Source organism: Phalacrocorax aristotelis, chromosome 1, assembly GCF_949628215.1.
Source record: "Phalacrocorax aristotelis chromosome 1, bGulAri2.1, whole genome shotgun sequence".
NCBI classification, from domain to species: Eukaryota; Metazoa; Chordata; class Aves; order Suliformes; family Phalacrocoracidae; genus Phalacrocorax; species Phalacrocorax aristotelis.
Genome location: NC_134276.1, coordinates 122,951,708 through 122,970,514, shown reverse-complemented (window position 1 = coordinate 122,970,514; position 18,807 = coordinate 122,951,708). Strand labels below are relative to the sequence as shown.

The window sequence follows — 18,807 nt, the reverse complement described above, 5'->3', positions numbered from 1 at the left end:
TTGACAAGTTTTACTTATTTTTTCAATAAGAAAATAGCAATTTGATCAAAGCTGCTAAAAATAATCTGACATAATTACAGCAGTCCAATAAACAAATAACTATTTTAACATGTAGGGTCAGCAACACAGTGGCTGAGCAGAAAATAAAAATCATATGCTTGGTTAACCTGAGTCCAACAATTCATTATTAAAGTATAGTTAATAATAAACAATTTAGTAACATGAAAATAAATTGGCATTGTTTCCAGAAAAAAGCCACTAGTGTTTTTCTATTAATGTAATTTAGTAAAGAATAAAAGGAGAAATGTCATATTTGTCATGCCTTATTCAGTAAAAACTGACCAAACAAGTTAAGTAGGGATATTTTAGGATCATGAAGTTTCGACTAAGGTTCATGTTGCCTCCTCATCATTTCATTGACCATTTCATTCATGGTCAATGTAGCCTTCAGGCAAACCTTTGAAATTACAGACTTATGATAATAACTAGGAAAAATAAAATGCCTGCAGCTGTATGAAACAAACTAGCTCTCAAGCAACAACTCTGCAGAGATCAGAAAGTAGGAAGAAAAATAAAAACATAATAAAAAAAAAGAGAAACTTGCACCAGATTGATTGCAATAGCACAGTTGTGGAAAGCAAGAGTATTTTGGATCAAGTACAGTTCAACATATTTATGAGGGCTTAGTGCAGCCAATTTAACAGGAGGAAAAATACACTGTAAAAATATTCTCTCCGACAATTCAAATGAAATCGTGCTAAATATTATTTAGGTTATTTTTTTGAAAGCAATTGTTGTGGTTGGTGGAATTATTAAACTTTCTATTTTTGAAGGTATTTGAAGATAACCCCCAGTTATTCCACATAAATATTGCCGCACACTATTTCTTCATGAAGCAGAATGTTTTGTTATTTCAACACTATGAAAAATAAAAATAAGAAACTTCCTTTCTCCAGAATTCAATTTGCTTTGGAATATGAAAGTATTTAGTTCGTCTATCAGAGTTATTGCTTTCTCTTTCTGACTGACAGGGTGTGGAACATCCCAGGAGTTGCATTGTATCATGGAAGGAGTAGTCAGTCCAAGGGGATTGATTACATGAGGTATCCAAACGGTACTCTTGTGATACCCGATCAGGTTACACAACAACATTCAATTACAAAACTGTCTGAATAACATTCTAAAATTTGCTTCTGAACTGAAAGTAAACATGGAGAGATTCAACTTGGCAATTACTTCACCTGAACACATGCTTCTGAATGAAAAAGTCAACACTCCCCTGCACCTTTATTCTAGCACTTAGGAAGAAAAAACCCAGCATATTAATGAAATGCTGAAATATATTTGCCTTTTGTGTTACCACTAACTGAACAACAATGGGAAGAGTGCTGAAGGTACGGCAAAATTATAACACTAATGGGAAGATTCTCAGTATTAATATATACTGACTGCCCAATTATTTTTATTTAACAGCAAGAATCACATGGAGTACATTGGAAAGAAACTGTAGGATAACCTCAAGCATTGCTATATGCCCCGATTTCCTTACAAAAACACAAAAAATTGACAAACTGCTTCATAGCACTCCCAAGCTTTCTATTTTAAATACCTCTTGTTCTGTAGAAAAACCTGTGCGATTCAGAGTCCAAAGATACTCGCTAAACACAGCAACATCTTGGTACCACATAAACAGCCATGTTATTGGGAGACTAAGAGTAGTCTGCAACTTGAAACGACAAAATTTCCCAAACGACATTCTGGACCTCAGGTAGGTGGACTCCATTTAAAGTGGATACAAAAATGTTTTTGTTTGTTTGTTTGTTTTGTTGTGGGTTTTTATTTGTGGTTTTTGTGTTTTCGTTTGGTTGATTGGGGTTTTTTTTCTTTCTTTCCTTTTTTTTTTTTTTGAAACCCACAAGAAAGAGAAGATACTGGTGCAAACCCTGGATAAAGCTTTATGTGTAGGAAGCCCAGAAAGCATGACTAGATTAGAGACAGTACGCACACATATTACACCCTCTATCCTTAGTACTTTCTCTAGAATCTCTCATCTCCTGCAATAAATAGCTCTGATCACACTTCTGTAGTAGTAGTAGAAGCAAAACCAGACAGTGTCTGCTCCCACTGCCAAATGCCTGCGAGCAAGATCTGCCACAATTTATTCTCTGTTCTTATAAAAATGTAGTATGTTCATTTAACATTAGAACTGCTCCCACTTAATCAATACAATTTATGTTTCCTTTGTAAAGCCACATTAGAGTTCATGGAAAATGTATCACCAGGTTATATTAGTTCATTTTATTTGTTTCTTTTTCCCCGTTTTTCTTTAAGCACCAGAGAACCAGTGCCATTATCTAGCATTAAATAACCCATTGCTTTTACAAATAAAGTTAACTTACTTTATACTAGGGATGATGGAGGCAGCTGGAAGAGGGGGTGAAAGCCGTGGAGGGACGTCATATTCTTCATTTTTCAGGTGACCATTTGAAAAGACCTAAAAATCGCACAGGTGTTACAGTGGGTCACTCCTCCCATTTATCACCATGGATGTTCATCAACTAGTTATTACAAAATAGACCTTGAGAAGATTATGGATAAAGGCTTTCCTAGAAGTTGACACTACAGAGCTATTCTCTGAAGTGACTCTCGCATACCTGTTTTAGCTCACCGCATTTGGGACCTGTAGAACACATTAGTTTAAAACCTCACCAAAAGAGGAAGTTCCACATCATGGTTACTAGATGGACTACTCAGTTACAGCTGAACTGCTTGGGGGGAAATTAAGATTTCAAGACTGCAAACCAATCAAAGTAAGAGATGTAAGTACAGTGGGAAAACAACAGGTACAGAATGCTAAATATATTAATGTTTTTTAGAACTCTGTGATACAGTGCCTGCCAGAATTCAGTCCTTACCCACAGCATTGTCTTCCTGATTCTTGGGTTTTACCAATAGCAAAAAGATGATATTACAATTGATATATGACTCATGGATGAAAATTCATTAAGTATTTCCCTAGTGAATGTGCATACAGCCTGAAACAATAATTCAGAGTTGTCAGTAAGCTATTTAACCAAATAGCTTAGGTCTATAACTTGAAGATGAGAGGTTGGACTCGATGATCTTAAAGGTCTTTTCCAACCTATACGACTCTGTGTATCCAAATGGCATTCGGTTAAAGAAATACATATGTAACTTCTCCAGACTACAGTGGCGCTTCTGCACTGAGTGGTTACTCTGATTTGCGAAGTACGCATTCCATCAACCTCAGTACTGCACCAGACAACAACTGGAATGCTATATGAAGATATAAACCCAGTATCCTTTTAAAAGCAGATGAAAAGCTACAGCATTTTAAACAACAGCCTAGCTGTAAGTAAAATTTTGGTGGTTTGCCTCAATGCTGATAAAGGGACATTTTAATTATATATATAACATCATGGACTTCTTAAGCACCTTTCATCATATATGCCAATGTTCTTTACCAATACTCATTGAATTTCTGTAACATACTTTCAAAATAACCAAAACATCCATATATAAAAAAAATTAAATGGAGATACAAAGGTTAAATAGCTTGTGACCTTGGGAAAAGCAAATAGAGAGGAAAAATTGATGATTGATAACTACCGTGACTTAACCACAAATGCATCCTTTTTAGCACTACCTATGTAGTCTTCAAGAGGAACAAAAGAAAAAAAAAAGACTAAAAGCAGCTTTTAATAACCTGCTCTATGAATAAATTATTGAGCTGCTTGATAAAACTGATTAGAGCTGAACTAGGAATTTTTCTTAGGCCATCACCACTTGATCTCTTTTCAAACCTTCACCTCCCCAACTGTACATAGCCTTCCAAGTTGTCTGAGGCTGCCGAATACTAGAGCTACTCCCTCTACACTCTCTTCCCCAGATACCTTCAATTAACACATAGAAACAATCCTTCAAGGTTTTTGATAAAAGAAACACCATAGTTATATACATGCATACTATTCACTGCAACCAAGGACAGGAAAACATGTTTCTCCTGTGGGTGACAAGCAGATGCTCCCTAGCCAAACCAAGCTAGACAATCAGTGGAAAGGTTGCAAGTGACACCTCTGGATACCCTCAGCACTGACAATGGATTATTGGACGTTACACCGGACAGTTGTGCAAGAGAAGTCCAAAGCTGCTACAGACAAATTATAACAACATGCAACTCCAGCAGCTGGAGCTCTGTTTTAAGTACAAAGGAGGAAACATACAGCTAAAGACGTGTGTATTAATATAAACAATTGACAAAGAAAAAGGGAGTTGCAATGCTAATTATCCCAAATAAGGCTTAGAGTACTGATGATAAGACCAAATCAAACTGGGGTTGTGCCACTGAGCACTTTCAAGGATGCTGTGCATATAGCCAGTGCTAAAGATACAATAAATAATTCTACATTCAGCTTCGCTTTGGATGCATTTGTTTCCTCTTTCTTAGGGTCAAGGCAGGTTAGAATTTTTCCATTAGAGTATACCGAACATGGTTACTAATTTAATGCTCTTTTGAAAATAATGTTTTATTGCCGAACAACACAACTGACCTGCAGAATATTAAATCTGACAATTTAAGTATATTTGTACACATCATCTGTATGTATTGCATACACTAGAGATTGAAGAGGTTTCCAGGTCTTCACCTCAACTATGACAGACATAACTGGAATATCTACTATTCCATCAGCAAATATATACACGATTTTGGCATAAGACACTTCCAAAGTGGACCTGAGATGCTATGTAACTATATTACTGCACACAGTGCTATATTATTATCATGCAGAAACGGTGTGGATAATTTGCTAAAAGAATGTAGCAAATCTAGAGTTTTCTCTCCAAGCCATTTCTGAAGGTTTCATGTTAAAATTGTCACTTAGACCCCCACGTACTGTTGCTTTACAAATTACAGTATTTAACAATTTCTTTATTACCAGCTTATTATTAAATATCAACAGGAAAGATTCAGAAACAGCAGATCAGCACTGACCAATATAAACAGTACCTTAGTCAATGAAGGCCAGTACTGCAGTAGGGAATCAAATTAGGATTCTACACATTCAACTCATTTCATACCTTGGCACCTTCTGCAGGCAGCTCGTGACGTCTATGTTTCCTCATAAATCCTGGATCAGAACTTATGCGGTTGTGCCTTCCATTTATGTTTGAAACTGCAGTCAGTCCTGGTTTGGGAGAAGCATCACTCCCTATTCGACATCCTGCTAATTGACTTGTCCCAAACACGTCTCTGGGACACCAGCCTTCAAGGGGCATCGGCTGGTCTCTGGAAGGCACGCTTTCCGGATGATGGAGGTGTCTACTTATCCTGTTGTCTGGTGGAATTGGAGGGGGTCTTTCTGGTGGAGGCGGTGGAGGATCACGCAAGGGAGGTGGTGGTGCTGGCAGAGGTTTGTCTTGTTTCCTCACCATACAAGGAGAAGACTAAACAACACAGTAAGTTGAAAAAAAAAAAAAGTTAACATATAGGCATGCATATTTCTCTCATGATCAATTACGGCTTTACCATTTCTAATTGGGATATTTTCAAGGCATCACAAGAGTACTTTCAAGCAGGTTAAATGTTAGTCTTGTCTCTGCATTCTGCAGACAACCTGGCCTCTCTTCAGAAAGCATGCTCCCATTTCTGCTGTTGTATGAGTAACCCAAGGAAGGAGGTGGATGTGAGAAAAGAAAACTGGCTGAGGCAGATTTACCTGACCCATAACTTTTTTACAGAATCCTTTGCTTTGATCCTTTGAATTGCTTATTTAGCTGCTGAAATGAATTCTGAGGAATGTTTGGAAAAAGCTGAAAACCAAGTTACCAGAAAAGGAGAAAACCAAAACTTATACAGGTAACCGTATAGCTTCTAAGAGCACAAATCTGATAAAACCCAAACATTTTCCCTCGGGGCGAGTTACTAACAGCATTTTACAAAGTAACACTTGGGCCAGGTCTTTATGAAATGCTTTTCTCTTACCAGCAGCTACCATAAGAAATACAGGCAAGATGATCTCCCTTGGAAGGTATAATTTTCATGGACTCTGGTAAGCCTGCATATTATTACCACTTGAAGAGATGGGAGTCCACAGAAGTTTTAAAGAATAGTATTTGCTCTCACTTCACAAGCTAGCCCACCATTATTCTTTGAGAAGCACCTCAACACATTCCCTAGATAGAAAATGAAGTTATTCTGCTGGCAGGTCTATTCATATAAATAGGACAGTATATTAAATAAAGAAGTGTTTAATTCAGCTGCTTCTGAAGAAAAATAGTTATTCTCACTGTCAAGGCAGGAACATAATGGGTAGGTCCAGATTTTTTGTTAGACCTTATAGCTATAGTTTTTCATTACAGAAAAAGAGTTTTTGACTGAAGTAGTAGCCTTGGCAGGTCTAAATTGTCTTTTATTTTTTTTTAATATGAAGTTTTTAGAAATATGAAATTATTCCATGTTGCCCCCATCTTATTTCCCTTTCACCCCCCACAAGGATTTTTTTTTCAAGAAAAGTTTCAAGATAAAAGTCAGCATTTTCAAAATAATGTCACTGAAAAATGTATAGAAATATTAATGGTATTTCTGATTTTCTGGTTTTTATAAGACATGAACTTTGTAAAAAACAACTATTGTAAAATTAATTTTTGATGGCTGTGCCAATAATTTAGCATATATTCTCAATGTGTTATAAATTCCCTTGTATAATATAAAAAATTATTAAAGGAGCTTACAGAAACTGTTCGAACTTCTAGATTTTCCTCTAAATTATAAACTGCTAGGATCTTAAAGAGAGGTTGATTTTCAAGCTTGAAGTAAAAACATGACAAAATAAAGAGGGTACTCATCTTGGATTATTACGAGCACACAGGTTTCAAGTCATGTTTTGAACTTGAATTTGAATTAATCATCTATAAATCAGAATTTAAACCTAATTCCCCCTCTCTATACAGCAATCACAACAAAATGATCAATTCATAATAGACAGCAAGAAACAGTATTTGTTCTCATTCATGCTTATCCACTCAAAAAATCATTAACTCTTTACCATCATTAGTTTCACAAACCACAGCATATGATTTGTTAGCTATAGAGTCATTATTATTTCCCTTGAAACTTGAGTCTTAATATATGCAGTTAAGGTTTTGAAAGCAGTGTATCTGCACATATTTTTCTTGTAAGGATACTGTGGAAATTGAGCATAAATCATCATCAGAGCTCAGCATACAATTTAAATGAGATAATGGCCTTAAAATCTATTTTCAAGAAACTTTCATTTCTATTTATTTTCATGAATCAGGGTTTATTACAGAATTGATCCATTACAGCAATGTGTTTAAAATTCTCACCATAACCAAGTGCAATATAACCATCAGACAAACAGAGGTCACATTCGACCAAAATAGACATCTGACTATGTAAGGTACTATGCAAAGGGACAGGCACTTGCCAAAGTTAACTGAGAGAGATAAGAGATGTCATCAATGTGGATCTATCTCAAGTTTTGCTAAACTACAAGGAATTAAAGTTCTTCTGGACAGAGAAATCTCCTGAAAAAGAAAATACACATGGAAAATTTCATAATACTCTATCTTCCAAAATAGCAAAGCAAGCTCACCTTGAAAACAACCAAATACAATTTCTCAGTATTCGTATATAAATTCGTATATGTATTCGTATATAAAGAAATAACGGTTCAATAAGACTTACCTTTGGTGATCCAGTTGGGCTGGCACATGGCGACCGTGCTACTCCCTTCTGAATAAGATCCAGACGAGGAGGTACAGGTGGAAGACTAAGATGTGGGATTTGCAGGGGGTCTGGAAGGGGTTTTCTTCTTTGTGCAAGAGGGGAAGATCCTGGGGAAGTCACTGGGGAATTCTGCCTCTCATTGCACTTCAACACAGAAAAAGAAAATATTACTAGTATTTACCTGATGACCAAGTATACAACTTCCATTCCATGACTAAAATATTTGATACTTGTCAGGTACTAACATTCATTTATCATAATGGTCACCTTGTTGCTCTTAGTTAGTAGACAGTATAGGTATTCAGATTATGGTACTTAAAAAGAAGTCAACGAGTCATTCTACCTCAAAACTAAGATCCATGTTCACTTGTGATGAAAATAAAAGTATATATATTCCAGTAATTTCTTTAAAAACCAAGCAATCATTGCCATACAAAAGGAAACAATCCCAAATGTAGATATTCTACTGTAATACTGCTACTCTTGATGACCTTTTTATTCATAGAGAGTACTCTGCCAAAAATTCTATACCTGTCTTTTAAAAGCTGGATGCCTATGATATTGTCTGTTAACTGCAGCCCATTTTCAAATCATACTTCCATAGAAAATGGAACGTATCTGTCTTCTGAAAACTTACAAATCAAAATCATCAGCAAACCAGTAGACAAAGCAGTTATTTCTTTCCTCATTTATTTGCTGATTTACAAAAATCATTTTAGGACTATTCAGGTTCCCATTTTAGCAAATACCAAATTAATGGCACACACACACTTAACCATCATCTTTTTTTTTTTGGTTGACTTGTCCTTTCAAGTCTTTCATCAGAACCAAAGATTTCAATCCTCAATACAAACTCCACCCATTTTTGCAAGTAGCTCCTGAACCTCATCTGGCTGAAGTTTAACAAACACAGTTGAGCTGTTTGCATAAATCAGTTAAAGTTACTTCTGTGAACCCACTGTATTTGTATCAGTGTACTGTAAGCAAACCTGGATGTTTATGCTGTTCTGTGCTTCCCCTGACAGTAGACAGGAGTACCTGGAAGAGATTCACACCGAGCATCAGCCTCAGGCCACTTGTGCACTGAGGCATCCCAGTATTCTCACTATACAACCTGCCTACAGAGGCTAACAATCTGCCGTTTTCTTAAAGCAAGCATATAAAATTGCTCACAAAAACACACCCATCTCTAAACGAAATCACTTTGATGAAAACCTTTCCTTTCTTTTTGTAAGCTTTTTCTCACCAATGCTATACATCCCATAGTGATGACAGGGATGGGACTAGGAAGTTCCTTAACAAGGTAGACAAGTAAACAACACTGCCTTTCTTTACATATAGTGACTATGTTAAAGAATCTGAAAACTTCATAAATTGCAGAGGAGATCCAGGACAAGAATCTAGTATACTGACTCCTTACCCAATGCACTACAGCTTAGTTTAATATTCTGTCCTATACAATTGGGATTGCTACCAGATTTCCTTCTGGAATAGGAGCTACCACAGTATTACTGGGTAATGCTGCAAGAAAAAATGAGACAGAGGAGTGAGGAGGTCTGGAAGAGCTAGAAGGCTGAGGTCAAATTCCATTGCCAGACAATTATTTTGTTTTTGATACGTAGGGTCTTACCACTTGGTCTACATGTGTAAGCTCGGTGTCACAACTACACATTCAATTTCAAGAGACTCAGCAACTCAAGCTTCTTGCTCTTCATGGCTACCAGAAGCTTCCCAGTTTCTCGTTTTTATAAAGAAGTGGTCACAATGTTCATATTAAATAGCTTGCATATAATCCTTAAACTTTCTTTGTTTCCTTTAACTGGTGAATGTTCCTGACCTTGAGGATAACCACATGAATGACTGTGAGGTGCTTAGCCTCTCTGAGCGTTATGGAAAGTTGGATAACTAAGCTAGATATGTATCTCACAAGCATGCCCGAGCAACCATAATTATAAAATAACTATAAACTGAATGTCAATTCATTTTCCTTAACAGAAAGCATCTAGCAGTTAAATAGCATAATAAACACTGTATGATTTAATAGCATTAGTTTTCAAAGTTTAGTTATAACTCCATCAAGCATTCCTAAAAGCCAAGAGCCATGTAATATAATATATTCAATGCTTCGGCTTCAGCATCAGACAGAAAATTAATTTATTTCCCAAATTGTTTGAAATAGAACCAAATAAGGACGTGTCTCGTCTCCAAAAAGATACTATTATTTAAAATAAACAAAAGCTTTGCAGTATGCCTCCACATTTTAGGTGTTACACAACACACTGTGTCTCAGCAGGGAATTGCTCCAGAAGATCTAAGAAACAATCCTATATATATAATAGGAGTTGGAAGCAAAGAGTACGAAAAATAGGAAATACTGAAAACAGAGTACTGGACAGGAAACATTTGTTTGGAATTTAAGATGTTCTAATGGTCATACTATCACATCAATTAACTCGACTTCCTGGGAGGGTAACCTGACAGAGTCTCAAATGTCATACTGTGTGCAGTTATGGGAATCCACAGCTAGATGAACAACATTGCAGTGACAGCATTTTAAGAATATCCATCACTGTTTCTCTACGACAACCTTCTCTTACACAGTTCTGCTCGACAGAATCACTAGTCAAATTGATAGGCTCTACCCTCAGTAAGCCCAATGGTCTCATCCATGTGAGAGTTATTTTCTCCTGCCATAACAACAGCTCAGCTCCAGCAGAGACAGAAATCATGGAACTACTCACATTTAAAACCCACTGGGGACTGATGTTATTTTCAGATTTATGGAAACTAGTGGCTGAAAGACACACCTAATATGTAGTAGGCAATAACAAAACTAGAACAATGTGAAAATTTATTTAAAATTCAAGATTCTTAGAACATGACATGGTTTTAATCCTGTTGAAACAGGAGATTAATTTATGTCCAAAACTTCAGGTTCCCTATATATTTGGTATTTATTAATCTCAACCCACCATATGCCATGAATGATAAATCACAACTGCCAAAATGAAATGGAAATTCTTCCAAGTTTTAAGTGTGTGAAAGGACTTCAATTTAAGCTTACGTCAATGCCTTGTTTCAAAATAGCTGAACTACTATTGCCTACAGACTCACTGCTATCAGAGCATGCTGTGGCCCCAGAGGTTTCAAAAAGAAACTGATGATGGCCAACAGGTCAAAGAGTAACTTTTGAGGCATAAGGAGGGGAAAAATGCAGGGAGGGAGGGGGATGGTGGGGGGAATAGCTGATAGCAAAAGTAGTTTCTCCCCCCTACAAGGAAACTTAATCCTTGTCACTGCTTGGTGCTGAAGAGAGAATGCTTTGCCGGGAGAAACTAAAAATTATGATTCCTGGTTTAGATCTACTGAAACTAAAAATAAAGCAAAGAAAACAAAATATTCCACACCAACACACAGGTTTTCTTCAGCATTCAGTATCAGTTTTCCACCATATTCCCATTAAAAAAAAACCAAAACATATTTTTCTTGTCCACCCCCATCCAACCTGTCTACCTGCATCATTTCATGTTTGTTGACAGCTAGGCCAACAAGATGGCCGCGCTTCACGTGGGCACCAGGGCATTAACAGCCATACATAATACCTACTCTTTTTGGCCGTCTCCCTAAGGACGGAGAGATTTAAAGTTTTTCTGTTTGTCACCTACTGGAGTTTTCCGTATATTTTCTGTTGACTGGAAATAAAGCAGCAACGAGGGCTGCACTGCGACAAGAAGATAAAACGAGCAAGCAATTCAGACACAAACTAATACAAATGAACTGGCAGTGACGGAAGACAGGCCTTCAGCACACAAATGGGCTCTGCTGCAACACACACAGACCTGTGCAATGAAGATGTAATTAAGGAAAAGAACACAGTCTCCTCTGTAACAACATGGACTTCATCTGGTTGGCATGAATGCTGCCAAGGGAAAAGCAGCTGCGACTTACTTTGCAATTGTACTGCAGAGCAGACCACACTTGTGTTATTGTATCGAATGTATTTATTACTGAGACATACTGGTATCGGTTTGACCCTAGTGGTTGTGAAGTCAAGAATAAGACTGCTTCTGACATTGATTACAATTTCTAGTGAAGGTTTTTCTGATGGAAATATTAGCAGTCGGGCTATTGAATTGAGAGTTTTAGCTTCAAACACCTTTCTGCCAGACAGGCACATAAGAAAAGCATACTCAACACGAATCCTAACATGTGCCTGACTGAGGAGTGTTACCCTGATTGTTAATGTCCTGCTGGAGCAAACTCAGTAATATATAAATTGTATAATGAGACATCTAAGAAGGTCCAAGCAGACCTACACGAGAAGTGGACTTTTAATTTCCAAGTGGTTCCCTGAAGTTTCTTTATTTATAATCCGAGTAACTCACATATTTGTTATTTCTTGTTAGGATAAATCGAGACCTAGACAGATTAGCATAATCTGGAATTAAAAGTTTGTATGAGAATATGGAGTTACGTCACTTAACACTGCTGGCTGTAAACATTTTTTACATAGACAGGATTGTTCTTTATTTAATCTTTCCTTTGCTGGCCCAAGAAAATGCTTGTGAAGGAGGGAGAGGTTGTTAAGGCTGTGAGAGTCAGTACCTCACTGCCCAAGGGAATCAGTAGAATACATTTTTACTAAGGGAGGCACACTGTCTCCCAGCATTTATGCCTCTTTCAAATACTAATAACTAAGCAGCTAAGGACTCTTTTGTTGCATGGCATGATTTTAATAAATTCCCACAAACCAGGCATGCCATTAAGAAGTAAGTGACATGCATGTACGAGTTAAGAATGTGCAGCTGAAGGGAATACCTGGATACATACCTGAAATTTTTTTTTTGTATATTCCCGTGTTTTATATGATGAGATAAAAACATTATTACTATGTAATACATGCCTTTTTTTCACTACCAGAAAAAGTCAAATTATTAATATGGGAATGAGGGCAAGGAGTCAAAAGTGTAGTGTCCTCCCATATTTTGAGAGCCAATGTCTTTTGTCATGATTTGTTAACTTTGACCTAACGCTTCTGCTGGAACAACCCAAATCACGATAAAAAGTGGCTTTCAGGTTTGACCATTTCCTATAATCATTTTAAAGTAACAGTATGAATCAGTCAGTTTTTGGTCAGACAGCCAGGAAATTAATACCAGAGAAGACGGTAACTCTCCAGATAAGGTAACTTCATCCAGTTTTAGACGAAAACATTTTTAGACAATGTTAATTTGCTTTAAGCTATCAAAAACCTTAGAGCCTCCTATACTGCTAGGGCCTTCCTCTATGTTTTCATGTAATATTATTTAGATCAAACAATTATCTTAGCACTTATGAATTCAAAATTATTTGCTCTTAATAAGAACTCCTGCACTATGTATCTTCCTTATTTTCTTTCACTCTTTTTAAAAGAGGTGTATCAAGTTATGTCTTTTACAAGGTAAAGTGACAGATAGCCCTTAATTCATTGGGGCGATGGAATATTAAACATTATGGAATAATAAGCATAGTCTACTAGAGACCCAAACGCCCTCTTTCAAAGTGAAAAAAAGCCATTTTTAGGGCCTGTTACCTGCACATTTGTTTAATGTGCATTACATAACGTTGTGCTTGATTAGCATGAATGGTATAGAGCTGAGAAAAGGAACTCTTCAGGCAATAACTGCATTAGCTAACCTAATACCACAGGGCTGGAAACTTCTCAGCGATGAGACAAATAACAGAGGTTTTAACACCACTTTTCATCTTTCTTTCATAAAGAAATATCTGAAGACAACTTGGAATTTAAAAAAAAAATAAGCTGCTTGATGAGGCAGATAAACAGACTAATTGCAGTGGATTTCTCTGAAGCCTCTGTTACAGCTGATTTGCTGCTGCTGCTGACTCATACACAACACCTAGCAAGAAAGATTCATTTTTCTTAAAGTGTATCCATTTACTCATTCCATTAAAGAATGAGTAAGTAGCTTTGCAATTTTTCTTTTCCTTAAAGCAATTTCAAGTCTGAGGTCCCTCAGGGACTTAATTCAGATACCTCTTACATTTTATAAGTACGCTTCAGAGACAGAGTGATAAACTGCAGAATTGGTATTTTTCTGATATCCAGCTTATATTCATAATTAATACAGGTACAGCAGGTGATAAAAAAATTATATCTTCTTTACACTTTGACGACAATTCCAAGAAGTGTTTTTTGGCTTTTCATTTTGTCAGGAAAAGCTCACTTAAAAACCAACCCAGACCCTCTTAATCAGTGATGAACCTGATTCTGTGTGATTCTAAACTGTGTTTACTGCAACTACTCTTTGCATTATGAATATATTCCAAGTCCCAAAGATAGTGAAAACTCGTAGTAACAGCTTATAAACATTTTAACAGTGCCCCTTCCACAAAGCTTTCAGGACAATAAGGATTGATTTGAATGTTTCTGCAACACACCGTGAAGCCCTACAGTCACTTTCATCAGGACTTCATGTCCCTGGAACTCTTGTCTTCTAGCAAGTTTAACATCCCAGCTCACTACTAGCCAGATATGCCACAAGAAGATTTTCTCAGTAATACCACATGGTCTAGCCAGGCGATTTGAGACAAAAGCAGCCCATTTGATTTTCAAGGATTAACAGCTTTATGTTGAGAAAGCATATGACAATCCTTGCAATAAAATAAGCATTGAATCATTTGTTCATTGGGATTACAAAGTAACAGTATCAGCGGGTTGACTGCAAGAACTAAATTATTGTCTTTGTCATCTAACGTCCATTGTTTCAACAAATCAAATGACTACAACACAGCCATTATGCAGTACCAGGTTCATATTAATAAGAAACAAAAGGAAAATTCAGAGAGAGTAAAATCCTACATAATATCATAGAGATAAAAAGCATTTCTTCTAGCAGACTCTGATGAAACACTGTTTAGCAGGAAAAGGAAACAGACAAAGCTGATGAAGGCATTAATAACAAAAAGTGTATATAAATAATGCTATACTCCACACAGGTGGTGTGGTTAAGAGCATCACTGGACAACCATTGATAACAGTTTTCAGAAGAAAACAGCAGCTGAAAATCACCAAATGATCTGATAATTCAACATTTTCAAGTAAGGGCTTCAAGAGGCTAACAAAGAGCAGAAAACACTGTTCTTAAACTTCAGAGATAATTCAGGGAAAGAAAGTAGGTTTTTTTCACTGAATAATGAAATTAAGGACAAAAAAATAGCAAGCACCAAAGCACCCAAGCACTTGGCAGATACCAAAACCAAGACTTCTTATAGTAAAGCCTATTGCTCCTTCTTTTGATAAAAGCATAATGCATTTTTGCCTTATCATGGAAGTGATAGTGTTATAAAGGCACGTCAATTCAAGGCTATCTCACAGAGGTCAGGCTGCAGACTGCAGTTTAGGTCCAGGCAGGAAGGATAAACTGTTCCCAAGAGCAGGCCATGTTGTATTACATACACAACACAAGAATGACTCATACGACTTAAGAGGTTAGGAAGGATATCAGAAGTATGTATATTAACTGACAGATACTCTCAGATATGAGGGTGAAACACTTTTTTTTAAAACAAGTACAACGATAAGGAAATGGAAGAGTAAGATGTTACAGAATTAATTACAAGGCAACTATTCAATCTAGATGACCTTAGTAAAAGGTAAAATATAGAAAATGCACTGTAAGTTTCAGTGTGGCATGGCCTATAGCAATATCTATTGCAGGCTAAAATATAGTAGTGAAAACTAGCAATGTAAAATTAACTCTTGTTAATGACAGTGCTTATTTATCGGTGATAGATTGTGAATAAATAAAGATCCCAGAATTTAACATAGAGCACTTTCTGGACAAAAGACACATCTCAAAACAAAAAGTCACTGTGAATAATCTCAGATACACTTTTCCTGTTAAAAGTACCTAATACTAAAAAATACAGAAAAAAAACCCATAGACAACTCACATGAAACATGATTAAAAGGTACTTGTGTGCAATATGAACTGGGTTCCAAGTCACCTTCACAAAGCAATAATATTTATAACCTGTTCAGATACTCAAGTTTAATCATATAACATTCTGTGCATGTGTATACACACATGTGCAGAAATCTAACGTATTCTGCATATATGAAATTTTTTGTTCCTTACAAATAACATTTCTGGGCATGGTCTGTACAGCGTATTTTGGATAAGAGACTCAGCTGGTGCAAACCCATGCTTCCTCCATTATAAACAGAGTTAACTCCGTTCATATCAGGAATTTGGTTTTTTTTGCTACTATTCAACTTCGGTATTATTGCTGCAATATTGATGCATTTTATTTTTTCAACCCAAGAACTGTTCAGTGAGTTGCTGAAACCTAGAGCATGAAGTGCAACCTCTTATTGTCGAAAGTTACAGGCAGCTTCATTTACAAATATATAGCTTTATCTGTCTTACAGTATTTGAAAATTTACCTTTCGGACTGAAGCCAAACGATTCATCATTAAAGACTCTTCCCTATCGTCATCATCATCCAAGTCCAACATGGGCATACTAAAGCTATCAATAATACTGCAGCACCTGGAATTTTCATCCCTTGGATCAAAGGGATCCACAATGATTGGTTCAGTTCCTTTGATTTCACAGCGGCAGAAAGGACAGCCTTGGCCATCAGATTCCTACAGCAAGACAAAAAAGTAACATAAATTTTTTAAAAATAAAAAATTGAAGTAATTTTAAAAGTAGGTCTTACATCTTTCTATACAAAAATGCCCTTAACAGGTCTCGAAGAGCTTGTAAAGAAGCACTGGAATAAACAGGAAACAGACTCACAGATAATTAACTGTACTAAATGGTAAAAGGACTGCACTTTTAAAGCTGTCTCTCCAAAAGATTAAGCTTCACTTAAAATAACTAAACAAAATGCAACCATTATCTCTACAAAGCACCAAAATTGTAACTGTCTTAGTGTTACAGGTCAGGAAGTAACACCTTCCCTTTTAGGATTACAATTTTCCTATTTCTTCAGAGGTAAGAAGGCGAGGTGTGTAGACAGAGATAATTCATTTTATTATGTATCTTTTATAAAGTATTTATTTTTCTTTTTAAGTTAGTAAATGCAGATGAGCTCTAGGGCGTGCAGCTCTTATTCTGTGAAGAACGTATATACAGTCCATCATGGCTGCAACACTACCATCATTCAGCAATATGCATACAGAACACGTAAGGCTACAAACCTTTTTGACAAGTTTAAGTAATAAACCTGGACTTCACTACATTTTCAAGTAAATTATGTAAAACAAGGAACTATTTTTATACGTTATAAGAAACAAGAATTACTTTAATTTTAATTTCTAAGTGGTATAATATGTTAAATGATTTTCAAGCAGCTGTATTTCCATTCCTTCTAATCATTTTGGAAATTTTTTTTTCCTCATCAGAAATAATCAAAAAGCCTTTAAAGTAGATTTCAGACTACTGAAGAACAAAAATATCAGAGGGAAGTCTTTCAAGCACTTATAAAGAATTTTTTCCATCAAGGCACAATGTAGATTTGAATTAAAAAAACCCAACCACCAACCAAATAAATAAAAAAACCCAACCAAACCAAAACAAAAAACACACCCAGAAGAGCCTGGAAGCTTTGAAAGATCAAGATAATCCAATCTGAATTCAGAAATCACGTTGTGTCATATTTGCAGTCAGGTAGACAGAAAGCTAAGATGACACAAACACCAAAATTAATGCTAAACAACATACCTATCCTGAAATATCATCAAGCAAGCACAGCTTTTTGATTTCTCTGATGTAAGGACAGCTTTAATTTTTTTCTAGCATTATTTTTATCCTGACACTTGCCAGTCTTACTAAACTGACAATTTTACAGTTTCTGGAAGAACTGTATTCCAAGGCCAGATATGAACGATGTCGCCTGACAACAGTCAGATCTATTTGCATGGTTAGTACTGGATTTTCATTTTGTAAGGAAAGATATATGTCATCTACTTTTAGCAGCCTTGCATCCTAATTACAAAGGACTAGTCAACATCACTTACTAGCTCAAAGAGTGCCTCCAAATTTTATGGACCTACTGAAGTAATCACTGTCCAGTGAACAGAAGTCCTCCCTTACTCATACAATTCTTTACAGTTCCATTTTCTAAAAACCGCTTTACAGATAAGGCACAGAGCTTTTAATTTTCAAGGCTTTCATGTATCTGTGTTGTCAAACGGTTCTGTACTAGCAGTTCTCTTCTTGTCTTTTCAAAAGCACTAAGTTCACTAAAATATACTGGGTAACAATCACAGCAGCAGAGACTTGTATTCAAAAGCATCAGTACAACTGAGAAATTAAAAACGAGATCTCAGATGTCTATATGAATACACACATTTGTCCAAGCCCACAGAAAGCTTATTTAGAACACACAGAGAAGCTATTGTGAACCTTACAATGCAGCATATATGCCCATATGCTTTTAGAATCAAGAACAGACATATAGTTTTTAGACAAGAATAGGTTTCTGTGGAAGAAAATGACATTTTACTCCTATTGCATAATACAAAAAGGAAACAGTTAAACTAAGTCTTATTTGAGAGACTGATCTGTATGAAGGTGAACAACTCTGAATCATCTTCAGTATTCTATGCAGATCTGATGTTGCTTACACAAATTTTTTCTGCTTAGCGAAAACATCTGTATTGGACCTCTTGAGGCATGTCTAATGAGCTGTTATGCTGCCAGTGAAACACTAGCCCATCAGAAACTCGCAACAGCCGATGCTCTTACAGTTTAATATTTCTTCATTGTCTCACTAATTAGACAAAAGTTAAATTTGTAATGAAGTCCGAAAAGTACCTGGCCAATTACAGCTTGTTGCAATGTTCTGATGAATCTTGATGTTTTCAAACACGTCAGTTATTTGAGCCTAAAACACTTTGTTGTCCTCTTCCTGAATGCCTAGCCATTGGCCAAAGTACTGAGGACCTCAGCTTCTCAAGTCTCCAGAATAGGAGCACATTGCTGGCACATAGTATAGCACATGCCACAAAACACCTGGCAATCAAA

At 36.3% G+C, this 18,807-nt stretch overlaps 1 protein-coding gene across 7 annotated transcripts in view; it reads right to left on the bottom strand.

Moving 5' to 3' along the window:
* Nucleotides 1–18,807, bottom strand: part of CBLB (Cbl proto-oncogene B) — a 136,244-nt gene that overhangs the window by 22,376 nt on the left and 95,061 nt on the right. For all 7 annotated transcript variants that reach the window (XM_075104534.1, XM_075104477.1, XM_075104516.1 and 4 more), the window contains exons 10-13: nucleotides 16,218–16,421; nucleotides 7,730–7,915; nucleotides 5,101–5,466; nucleotides 2,400–2,494 (exon numbers count right to left, since the gene is read on the bottom strand). In XM_075104534.1, coding sequence (XP_074960635.1) covers nucleotides 2,400–2,494; nucleotides 5,101–5,466; nucleotides 7,730–7,915; nucleotides 16,218–16,421 — 851 coding nt within the window. The remainder of the gene's footprint in view (nucleotides 1–2,399; nucleotides 2,495–5,100; nucleotides 5,467–7,729; nucleotides 7,916–16,217; nucleotides 16,422–18,807) is intronic.